At 38.8% G+C, this 12,752-nt stretch overlaps 1 protein-coding gene across 3 annotated transcripts in view; it reads right to left on the reverse strand.

The window, feature by feature from the left end:
* Positions 1-701: 701 nt before the first annotated feature.
* Positions 702-12,752, reverse strand: part of NFKBIZ (NFKB inhibitor zeta) — a 34,822-nt gene continuing 22,771 nt past the window's right edge. For all 3 annotated transcript variants that reach the window (XM_057545853.1, XM_057545854.1, XM_028164708.2), the window contains exons 2-12: positions 10,176-10,315; positions 9,623-9,653; positions 9,397-9,500; positions 8,518-9,299; positions 7,705-7,810; positions 7,168-7,314; positions 6,912-6,975; positions 6,455-6,624; positions 5,446-5,556; positions 5,148-5,315; positions 702-3,021 (exon numbers count right to left, since the gene is read on the reverse strand). In XM_057545853.1, the coding sequence (XP_057401836.1) occupies positions 2,968-3,021; positions 5,148-5,315; positions 5,446-5,556; positions 6,455-6,624; positions 6,912-6,975; positions 7,168-7,314; positions 7,705-7,810; positions 8,518-9,299; positions 9,397-9,500; positions 9,623-9,653; positions 10,176-10,304 (1,866 nt within the window). In that variant the 5' untranslated portion in view covers positions 10,305-10,315 and the 3' untranslated portion in view covers positions 702-2,967. The remainder of the gene's footprint in view (positions 3,022-5,147; positions 5,316-5,445; positions 5,557-6,454; positions 6,625-6,911; positions 6,976-7,167; positions 7,315-7,704; positions 7,811-8,517; positions 9,300-9,396; positions 9,501-9,622; positions 9,654-10,175; positions 10,316-12,752) is intronic.

The raw sequence follows: 12,752 nt of genomic DNA on the forward strand, positions 1-12,752 counted from the left end.
GAGAATATTACCAGTTAGAGGTAGAACACAAGATGAAACTTACTGGCCATCCAAATGCTAACCAAGCTACAATGAATCACTTGTGGTTTCTCCCAGAATACTATTGCCTTGGTTCATATCATTTTGTTTCATTCACCTCCCTCTCCACTTGTATGAACATTCAAATTGACTCTTCTGAAGATACAGCTCAAATGCTCTACCTTGAAGTCTCCCTAGTGCTCCCCTTTCAGATATAAAGTCTTCCTCTTTAGAATCTTTATATTTCTTCCTCTTTTATCTAATACAGTACATGCCATCTCTCCCACATATGTATCTTAAGGATAAGAAATATGCCTTTTATGTCTTCGAATACCTCATACTATCTATCAGACAGCTTTGCACACACACGCGTGCACACACACACACACACAATCACATACTTGCTAAGCACTGGTTCAGTTAATTAATTATGAGAGAATTTGAGATTAAGAGAGAACATATAAGCTCACTTGGGAAAAAGCTCACAGTATTATCTATGTTCAATGGAGGTATATCATTTCTACTGTTCTGGTAATCAGGTTGCATTTGCAATACAAACTGCTCTTGAGATTTCATTTATATGAGAGAAGAAAAATTATACTTGATGTACAGAAATAGAACTACAGTACATTTTTTTTTATAAATTTATTTATTTTATGTATCTATTTTTGGCTGCGTTGGGTCTCCGTTGCTGCACACGGGCTTTCTCTAGATGCGGCAAGTGGGGGCTACTCTTTGTTGTGGTGCGCGGGCTTCTCACTGTGGTGGCTTCTCTTGTTGCGGAGCACGGACTCTAGGTGTGCAGGCTTCAGTAGTTGTGGCTCGCGGGCTCTAGAGCACAGGCTCAGTAGTTGTGGCACACGGGCTTAGTTGCTCCGTGGTATGTGGGATCTTCCCGGACCAGGGCTCGAACCCATGTCCCCTGCACTGGCAGGCGGATTCTTAACCACTGCACCACCAGGGAAGCCCTACAGTACATTCTCAACCTGTGAGTCATGGGTCCCTGGTGGTTGTGAAACCCCTGATATCGTAAACAGCATTTGTGCGTATATGCACACCAGTTTCTCAAAAGAGTTTACAAGAACTAGAATACATGTGCAGTGATTGACTGATGTTGACAGATGTTGATGTGTTTATTCTCACTCGTCAAAATGGCATGTTGGGAAATGGAGGGACCCCATTTACTGCTCTTCCCAGGTTTACATCTCTCGGAATGATCCTGGTAATCTCCAAATTGTTTTTCCTATGTTCACTGCTCCCACAAAATAAAGTATGAAAAATACAGTCATAAACATAGAGACTTATCTTTTTTAGCACATAAACTTCTATAGATCAACAATATCTTTTAAACTTCCATGATATTTTCAGAACCTAGTAAATCTCTACTAACGAACTTGGCAAAGAATTTTTTCATGTTAAATCTTATATAACTTCAGGAAACTCATTCTCAAAAAAACCCAAATTAATATATATTGGCTAATTTAAAGGATTTAGATTAGTAATTAATAGCACTTCTCAACCTTGGGAAATATAAATAAGGGAATAGGAAAAGAAAATGCATATCCTTAAGAAGAATAGTATTACTGAATTAATGTTTATTTAAAGCCATGCATGAGTTTTTCCATGAGTGTGAATGGACAGATTCACATCACAGCCATACTTTCAGATACCAAATAACTATAACTAACTTTTGTCCACAAGACATACTGGGTCAAACAATGTGATCGATCCAAAGGTTATCTTTTTTTGAAGGATTTAAGCACTTAGCTACAAAGATGATTAGCCAGTAAATTGCTTATGAGACTTCTCATTTAAAAGAAAAAAAGAAAGGTTTTTCATGAATCAAATTTATTACAAAGAATTAATGTACAATCAAAGCCAAATACGTTCCTCGGGGTATGCCAGAGATAAGCAAAATAATATTATTAGAATTAAAGTTACTAAAAAATTAGGCATTTTTTTTCTGAATGGTAATATGAAACATCATGGTACGTTATCATTATTTGACAACAGAAAACCAGTAAAACATGTTTCAATATTGACTTTTTGTTGTTCTTATAAAGGTAAAACAAACATTCCAACAGAGCAAGTAAATCATAAATTCTAGAAAGTGAGTCATAAAGAGGTGTTCTCTTTAACAGCATGCAATTCCCTACAAATAATGTATCTCATCTCAAAGCATATTTACAATTCAAACAGAGCTCTGCCAGCCACTAAAGGAACAACTCTCCATCTGTTTCATCTACAGAGATGGTGATTACACAGCTCCTCTGAATGCATATGATTTTTAAAAATAGTGAAAATCCACTTGTTCTTTTCTAGTTTATTGATTTACACATTTCAAATGTGGCCATGTTAATGACCACATGTACAAATATTTGTACAAATATTTTAAAAGACAAAAATAACAATTATATACAGTTTGCAAAGATCAAACTTTACCCATGGTACCCTCCATCTAGTCCAACGACTAGAGACTTTCCAACACCAATAACTATCAGGTACTGCATCGGGCCAAACGAAGCCTCAACACTACGTCCAGATTTATTTTTTAACTTCCAAATGCTTTCATTTTTCTTTAAAGAAAAAGTTTACTATTCACCTCCTTTTAAACCGGCAATAGCTACATAAGCAATGCCTTATGCCACAAATCAAAGCCTTCTCCTACCCAAAAGCTACTGTTAATTGAAGTCAATTTTACCACTCAGATTAAATTCAGATGTCTAGATCCCAGATACCTGGGTATGAAATATTAAAATCTGCCAAGAGGAATTAGATATTTTTCTTCTTTTCTTTTAACATAACCCACTATATAATAGTGAACTAAATATGTTTGTTTCATAGAAACAACTTACATTTGCCAGTACAGAGCAAATGGTCTATGTACAGATACATTAGGACTGCCTAACTGACAGTGAGTATTGCTGACCAGGCTCCCAGCCAATGGAGCTAATACGGTGGAGCTCTCTGCTGAATGGACTTTCCCTTCAGGATACGTCGGATCTGGAAAGGAAACCAATAGGATTTGTGAGGGTTTTTTCCTACGATCAACGTACCACATCTCCTTCAGTTTCTTTCCTTTCTTATATACTCTACACCATTCCTTTCTACTTGTAAGTAAGTATATGAAGAAATATGCAACAGTATGTGTCAAGATTTTAAGGGGACAAAAAAAAAAAACTACAACTCCTTTTAAAGTTTACTACAGACCTGCTATAATGATCTTTGAGTACAAGAAAGTAAAGCATCTCCATTAAAAATTATCTGAGGTTGAAAATCTCCAACAGTTTAACTAAGACCTATATTCTTTTCCTAATCTTTACTCCTGTTATTTTTGAGAACATTTAATATAACGCAGTAATCATGGTTATTATAATATCTCACCTACCTTGATGTCAGCCTCAACCAAGAACCGAGAGCCCACCTTACACACACAAGTAAATTATAATGCCCTTCGAGTCAAGATAGCTGTCATGACCTCCAAGAATTAAAGCATCTGTGCATGACTGTATGGATCACAGGAAACCCCCAGGCTCATTCAGAGTCTAGTAATTGATTTTATACCCCAGCCTGACAAATTTTATGATCTGTCTCTCAGCCCACAGAAGATGAGAAGCAACAAATTAGAAGAAAGAAGATTGCAGTAGGGGATGCAATTGACAGCTGCTGGAAGGAGACACAATGACCATAGTCTGACAATAAAACCAAAGGAAAAGACCCTCCCTCCACACACAGAGACACAAAAAATACAAAAGCAGGAAGGAGAGTAATCCAAGAACATTTAGCAAAGAGTCAAGCAGCTCTCCATGTTCAATACTCCCTGAGAACATCACTCTATGACTGCACACGACAAACAGCAAACCAGAAGTGAACAGTGCGCTTAGGACTCTGCCATTTACTATTTAAAGGTGGTCCCTATGCCTGGACCCACTCTGAGTCTCAGTCTTTCCAGCTGAACCTTCACCCTGCAAAGTTTTCCTAACTATTAAGTGGCATAATACACAGGAAAACTCTACAAATCATCAAGTGATTCGTTTTAAACTATAAAGAGCTCCACAAATATGAGTTACTATAACATTATGGTCATAGCGAGGGCTGTAAATCAAAGGCAAGGCTAAATTGCATTCCATATATTTTATTTTGTGATTATTAAAGTATGTAACGACCCACAGCCACAATCTCTCATTTCCTCCAGGGAAAGAGTTTCATCAAAAATATTTTAAGTTCTTCCAAACGTATGGACACCAAGGGGGGAAACTGGTGGTCGGCGGCGGGGGGCAGGGGGTGTGATGAATTGGGAGATTGGGATTGACATGTATACACTAATATGTATAAAATGGATAACTAATAGGAACCTGCTGCTTAAAAAAATAAATTTAAAATATATATTTTAAGTTCTTAAAAAGAGTCAGTTCTTGTCATCAAGAAAAGTTTAGTCATATGAAACTGTTCAATCCCCAAATACAATATATTGGGTTGGCCAAAAAGTTCATTCAAGTTTTTCATAACAGCTTACAGCGAAAACCAAACAAACTTTTTGGCCAACCCAGTAGAACCATATGATGAGAAAAGCATAATTTTATTTAAAGTATAAAATATTTCTAGGTTCTAAATTACATAAATAACCTTCCCATTTTTTATTTAGGATCAATTAGTAGATAGAAATCATTGTTAACAGCTAATGTTTACTGAGCAGCACCCACTTATGTGCCTAGGACTATTCTGAATACTCTACAGACACTGACTCATTTAATATGCACAATATTTGAAGGCTCATCACTTACTCACAAAACTAAGATTCTCTTTCTTTAGTGTGTGCAGGAACCTTGGTTCCTCCTCTTTCATCAACTTCCAAATGTCAAACTATTCTGACTTAGCCCAAACCCAAGTTTGTGTCTTGGAAGAAAAAGAAAGACTAGCTGACTTCTGACCATTTGGGGTCCATGGATAAACCCTCAAATTTCTTACTCTTCCTTTGGAGACAAAGCAATTGACTCTAAAGGGCTACAGTGACCACTGTTGAGACACAGATGTTGACAAAGCCCACCTGAAGAGTGCCAGCTGGCCCCTGCCCCTTATGTTTCAGAACAATGCCTAAAAGTATTTCTTCTGCCTTCTGTGGCCCTCACCTGTTCTCCCACAGGGCCATCAGGAACCAAATGCACTGGCTGTTCGTTCTCCAAGTTCCGAGTACTTGGGTCTGCTCCCTTCCTCATCAACAGGCGGACTGCATCCAACTGTGTCACCCGATATTGCAGGCTGGCAGCAACATGGAGAGCGGTGTTTCCATTGTAAGCCTAAAGACAAAGAGACAAAATGACACCCATCAGGAAGGGAGACTTGCATGAAAGCAGCTCAAAAGCTTGAAGAAGGTATAAAGAAGGTTATTCCAACTCTTGTGCAGTTCTTGAACGCTTCTAAAAGTACCTTTGCATTCACAAAAGACAGGCAACTGGGCAGTTCCAAAAAGAGGCGAATGAGTTCCAGATTTGCTTCTTCAGCTGCCAAATGCAGGGCTGTGCGACCACTTTTACGATCCTTGTCAAAGGCAAGAGGGGGAAAAAAATGAACATCCAGAAACCATGCCCTGGATATGCTTCTCACCCAGTCTCTCATATGTCTGACTCACCCTTGGAGACTCACTCGGAGTGCCCCCTTCTCCACAAACCCTTCCTTCAACCCAAGCTCCATGGAATCGCTCATTCCTCCTAGTTCCCTTTTATCACATCTACCCTTGTATACCGGGTGGCCATAAAATGTAGAAACATAGACTATACTGTTTTATCATGTGCTGTAATATAAGAAATCATTTACTGTGTATTCGCCTATGCTTCCAGACTTGGTGGTCACCCTGTAGACTTATAATTAGCTATATCTCTCACCATTTCTACTAGACAGTAAGCTTCCCAAGGACCCAAGTGGTTTATGATTTAGGCATTTTCCCCTAGGGCCCCTAACTCAGTACCTCAGCCTTGTACATGGCAAATACTCAGCAAATAAACCTCAAATTTAAAGATAATAAAATATTTTCCAGTTTAAAAAAACAGAAGATTAAGTCCAGATCCAACAACAATGAAGAAACCCTTACCAAATGCACTACCTTTAGTATCTGTGTATGACAATGGAAGCAAAATGAAAATATCAATTTCAAGCATTTTCTTTTCCTTTCAAATGAAGACTAATTCGTTTCATAGCTAAATGATCTTCTGAATAATAATCCATAGATTAAAAGCAAATCAAGAAACCAGATGAGGTGATCTTTTAAAATCTAAGCTTCTTAACTATCCATACATTGCTACTCACTCCATTAATTTAAAAAGATGGCAAAAATAAAATAAAAAGGGGGAAAAGTTTTAATCTATACTTGGGAACAAGGTCTTCTGCTATAACTACTTCTCTCCCACATCCCATTTCCAAACTCTTCTGTGAATTTTACCTTAGCTTCCACTGCGGCTCCCATTTGGATCAGACACTTAATTGTATCAACTAGACTCTTATTCTTCAGCAAAAGCTCCTGAACTTCAGCTGAATGGGGCTGTTGGTTTCTCTGGAGTTCGTGAACCACAGCATTGTGGGCCACAACTGCACAGTGTAGAGGGCTCAGGCCTAGAAAAAAAGCATAAGAAAGCAGTGGTCAAGCATCCCATCAATTCTTTTAGTTGTTCTATAATTACAAACCTTGAGGGTGGTCTCTCACATGACCTACATATGGGCTCCACAGGAACTAGTGAGGCAATCTGAGTAATCCCTCCATTGGGTCTTACTGCTAATTTTATCTATAGAATATTTTAGCTTTAATTACCTCCCTTCCTTATTGGTATAGAACTTAATACCCTTAGAATTAATGGGCCCCTCTCTCTGTTTCTTCACCCAATAATGCGTCAATCACTTACCATCATAGTTAGTTGCCTCCAGATCCACAAACTGATTGCTCCCCGCTGCTCCCTTCTGAATTGCCTGCAGAATTTAAAAACAGACATCTATCAGCAAAAGACAAACTACACAAATACTTATCTACTAGTGTTCCAAGAAAGGAGTAAGTCAACTCAAAAGAGAGCATTGCAACAGGCAATCTACATCCAACTCCTAATATCCAAGCTGTACCCCTTTGGCCCTGTGGTAATGGGAGCCTGGCTCGCTGCCTCTTACCTGAAGCACCTGGGAGTGGCCCTTCTCTGCACAAACATGCAGGGGGGTTCTTCCCCAGCAGTCAGTCGTATTCACCTGGGCCCCGAGGTTCACCAGATCCTGCACGATGAGGTGCTGATTGGCAGCCACTGCCACCTGAAAGGCACTCTGTGGACATTCAGAGGAAAAAAATATTTTTTAAAACCCATAACACTGTAGTAACAAAGAATATGAACCTAAACTGAGACTGAGGGGAAAAAACCCCACAGAGAGAAAATAAATCCTGTTAATAAGCAATAAGATACTGTAACACAAGGAAACTAAAATAAGCTTAGGGTGCAGCTTTATTATACCCAGTTAGTCTTTGGTCAAATAACTACAGAGTTAACGTTAATAACTTCAAGGTTGGCAGTGACAAAGAGTCAACATCCGGAAGTTAATATTAACTAAACTCTCTTGGTCTGGAACTCTGAAATGATCTACACATAAATAAGAGACCGGCCGTCATCTTGTCCCCATGACCACACCTTTGCCACTTCCCTCTGTCAAGATCCTCACCTGTCCATTGTGCTCTTTAATATCCAGCATCTGAAGCGCATTCATCTTTCTTGCAAGGACATAGGAAAGTGCCCTTCTCCCCTGGGCGACAGCAATATGGAGGAACCTGGGGGAAAAAAAAAAGGAAAAGAAAAGAAGTGAATTATTTCTTATTTCACTAAGTTCATCCTTTTCAAAAAAAAATTCTTCCTTTAGCCCCTTTCTTGATATGTTGGTGTACTCAAATCAAACAGTACAGAGCATAATTTGTCTTCTCTGCTATGCTGACAATACACCTGAGTTGCAACAAGATGAATTAGGTTACCAGAAAAAAGTACGCCAGGCACCATGCTGATAGCTTTAAATCCATTATTTTTAATGTTCATAAAAACCCACTGAGGGAGGTATTATCATTTTACATGCCCAGAAACTGAGGCATAGAGAGGTTAAACAACTTGCCCAACACCACAAAGATGTCAGGATAGATCAGTATTCAATCTACAAATCAACTCACAGTTGATCATGACCAACTAACCATGATCTAATTGATTTTGCTCTACAGACACAATCTATGCTAATCTTTCAAAACCAATTATTCAAAGACACGTACATTTTTATTAATTTAGAACAGGTAATTTGTTCAGCCAGAAAAAAAAAAAGAAAGGAAAACTCTCACTTGAGATATGAGCTATCATTCTACGCCCACTAGTCATCTTGTTTAGCCAACCACTTACTCAGACCTAAGCTGGCATCCCCTAGAGAAATTCTGTGCCCACTGTGTCCAGCAAGCATGGTTTACCAAATTAGCTCAATGAGATAAAGGGACATACTCACGTGTCACCATCTGCATCCTTTGAAAGAAACTGGTCTTGGGAGATATGTGCCAATTTGCTTTCTTCCTGCTCTACTTGCCACTGAAAAAATGACTTCCCTAACTGTGTGGTGTTCATTGGATTTCCGACGATGTTCGGGAAGGGCGGTGGTGCGTTTAAAGGGGCAGAGCCTGCATCGTGCCTCGCCAGGGCCTCACAGGCACTGTGTGGCATCATGTTGAAGTTCTGCACGTGGGCATCATTTTGCTGCTGAACGCTGGGGGCAGTCTGTGGGGGAACAGCAATATTCTCAGATTCCCTGGGATCACTTAGAAGGGATGCAAAACTTTGGTTCGGGCAGAACTGTGGTTCTTGACCATCAAAGATGTTTGGTTCATAGCCGGGGGACTGGGAAGTTCTGGAATAAGGACTGTATTCCAGAGCTGGGTTGTGGGTGTAGTGCTGCGGCGGCAGCTGCTGCACGTTCTGGTTCTGTGGAGAGTACTGGTACATGGAAGCCTGATCCATCATGTGTGGGGAGCTGCTGACTTGGAAGGGTTGGTATTTCTGAGGTGGAGAGAAGACCTGCCCTCCGTGGAAGTCCTGACACTGCTCGTGGGGGGAGCTCGGAGGGACCCCCACAGGGCTCATCCAGCTAACTTGGACAGTGTTCAGGGAAACCAGGCTGCATTCATTCTTAATGTTGATAATGCTCTGAAGCAGATCAGCGCTGCTGTCCTGTTTGGATTCATCGTGATGGACATCTTCCATGCTTTCCGCGGGTGTGGGTGTTTGAGGTGGCGTCTGGAAAGGGAGAAAAAATAAGTTGCGCACTCCCTTCCAAAATTATTCCAGGAATAATTTCCAAAGGGTATTCAGAGGAAAATAGTGAGATACGTACCAAAAACTGGGTATGTAACAAAGCTGGTCTTTTGCAAGCTGGTCCATCAGTCAATATATCAGGGCCTTTCCTTTTCCCACTATATGATACTGTGTTCTTCAATTCTATACCCAAGAAAGGAATATGGAATCTGTGATAATTTTATTTCACAAATTTTTACCCATAATCACACTACACTGTTTTACCCTACAGCCCCCATGATATTATAAATAGAGGTAACTCTTACCTGTGAATTGCTCTCTGTTCACACCTTGTGTCTATAAGGAAAAAAAGTTTCCAATTTAGTGTGTGATAAATTGTTTCCTGATTAACATACATCAACAAACAGACTTACCTCTACCCCTCTTTACAGTTCACCATAAACCTTTGACATAGCTATTCTAGCAGTATTTATTTTCTACGTTAATTTCCATCCTATCTTGCAACTTCCCCCATTTGCACTTTCACCTAAGTTCAACTCAGGTCAAGACAAAATTAATAAGGCCACTTGAGTTTTCCCTTTCTAGTCAAAATGTTCCATTTTAACTGAACCACATTAATTTCCTTGCCCCCAACTTGCCTTCATTTATTTATTCATTAAATTTCTCTTGCACACCTGCCAAGTGCCTAGCAGTGGGCCAAGTGACAGCAATATAGCAGACAGCAGGACAAATATGTTCTCTGTCCTATGGGCTTTGTGGTCTACAAAAGACTTGCCCAACCTAGGTTAGCAGAGAGTAATAACACTGACAGGCTAACCTCCCTACCCCCCAACCCAATACAAATAAATTAGGTGCCACCTTAAAATCATCGACAGCTTGTCCGGAAGCCTTCTGTTTATGACTTCGGATGTGCAATAGGAGTTCCTTCACCGAGTTCTTCACGCGAACACCTTGAAAGGGTCCTCTCTGCTGCCTTCCAACCCCCATATGGGGCTCAACTGTTCAAAAAAACAAAACAAAACAAAACATATCCCAATTAAGTGTCTTCACAGACATGAATATTAATAACCTCAAAAGCATAGCTATCCAACGTGAAAAAGTTCCCAACTAACAGACCGCAAAGCCTCTTCAACTCGCTTGCCTGATACCTTTCCCCACAGGAAGCCTAAGGAATTAAAGCTCATAAAAATATCGTTTCAGGGAACCCCAGAGCCGAGAGATAAACCCAAATTAATTCTCTGTCTCTCAGCCCTACCCACCCATGAGACAGGATCACAGATTTTGCCACCCTGACTCTCATAAATCTGTAATTATTCTAGACTTTTGAAAAACCTTGGGGGAGCAAGGAATAAATGATGAATTTTTAGCTTTTCAAACCAAAGGCTTTATGTCCACATAGAAATTTTAAAGTCTATCAATTCCACTCACCTAAGAAAGTACAAAACAAACTTCTTCCAAAGATCTCAATGTACCAAAGCCTAACATTTAACAATATCTCAGTTTATTATTTCCCTCAGTTCAGCTACGCCAATAAAGCTACATAAATTCACTGTGCTTAAACGCATTTCCACATATGCACACAGGATTTCCTCTCACCGACTGTTTTTGGATTGTTCACATAGGCCTTCTAAGTAAAAAGGAAATAATCTCATTTCATATTTAAGCTTTAAAATACACTTTAAAATGTAGTACATGAGTACAGCATTCTACTCTGACCACTACTATGTCACAACCTCTTGGGATGAGTTGAACACAAAGTAAACACACAAAGAGTCAGGAAATGAATAATTCAGCAACTCCATTGAGAGTGGAAAAAAATAAGATGGGTCAAAAAACAAGGCACAATTTTAAATATATAAATATATACACACATATATATATAAAATCAAATACATGAGAGAAGCCACCCAATGATACGGCAAACTAAACACTAGTTAGTTTTATGTTTAAGTCTAAGAATATCTTGCCAGAATCTAATACAGCATTTCTCTGGAATGACAGCAGTTAATAACTCAACGTCACAGGGAGAAAAATTCAGTTTCAGAAATCCCCTATGGTAAACCAAAGAACTAGCAAAATAGTTTCAGCCAGATGAAGGCCAAATGTGGAGGAAAAAAAGGGTCTATATTTGTATTTGTATGGAAATATGTATGGAAATATGTTAATATAAATGTTTCAGACATTACATGAAATTTCTAAAAATCTTATATTTGTATTTGTATGGAAATATGTATGGAAATATGTTAATATAAATGTTTCAGATATTACAGGAAACTTCTAAAAATCTTATATGTTCTGGTATAATGTTATAAGTAATAATCCTAGTTATTACTTTAAAATGTATATCTCAGAAATAACTAATTTTCTTGTCAACTGCATTATTATGAACTTTCATCAAATCTTTAACCATGGTCATTTTTAAGTCTTCTGTCATTTACAGACAGTTCTGGGTGTACTCTGATGATTTTGCAAATATGTTCCTATAAAAGGGTTTCATCTTCAAGAAATTCATGGAAAAGACTCTGACAAGTACAGGTTTCTGGTAACTGACTGTACTGCTGAACTGAATGAATAAGCATTTTCAGAACTCTAATGAAAAACTGATGAACTCATAAAAGTGCTAACAAAAGATCAAGATAAAAAAAAATTAATTACATGGGACTGAGTGAACTGATGAGGATGAGTATAATTTTTGTGACTTTCTGTCTGAATTAAAAAAAAAAAAATCCCACAAGGACTCAGAGGCAAAGAATATACAAATCAATTTTCACTGCAAAGTAAAGGAGCTGTTACAGTGGAAAAAAAAAAAAAAGGGTCTAAATACACACACAATTTTGGCATTTGCTACACACTTAACATACAGGGAGCATGTTATACAACCGAGTGGTTTAAATCACTTTTTTAAATAAAAATGACAAATCACATTTTTTTTTTTTTTTTTTTTTTTTTTTGCCACACTGCACAGCATGTGGGATCCTAGTTCCCCAACCAGGGATTGAACCCGAGCCCCCTGCATTGGAAGCATGGAGTCTTAACCACTGGACCACCAGGGAAGTCCCGACAAATCACATTTTAAACTAAAACACAAGCAAAACAGGAGTGGCCAGCCGTGGGGAATACCTGAAAGAGAACGCTCTTTAAAATCATGCTGATTAGATTTTCCAAAATTTGAGATTATCTAGACGTTCTTTGGTTCACTACAGCGGCATCCTGTTTTCCCCCCAATTATGCAACTCCGTTAAGAAAAGAAACTAACAATTCACAGCCGCAGAACGGAAACGTTACGCCTTTCTCTGCTACAGACGGCTCAACCATTCTAAAGCACACAAAACAAAGACCGAAGAAATTCTGGGCAGACTTCGGAAAATCACAGACTCAAGGTATAAATTGGTTTTCAGTCCAGCTTCACCTTACATCTTAATAATATCGGTTTCT

This window comes from Balaenoptera acutorostrata, chromosome 4 (genome assembly GCF_949987535.1).
Source record: "Balaenoptera acutorostrata chromosome 4, mBalAcu1.1, whole genome shotgun sequence".
Taxonomy (NCBI): domain Eukaryota; kingdom Metazoa; phylum Chordata; class Mammalia; order Artiodactyla; family Balaenopteridae; genus Balaenoptera; species Balaenoptera acutorostrata.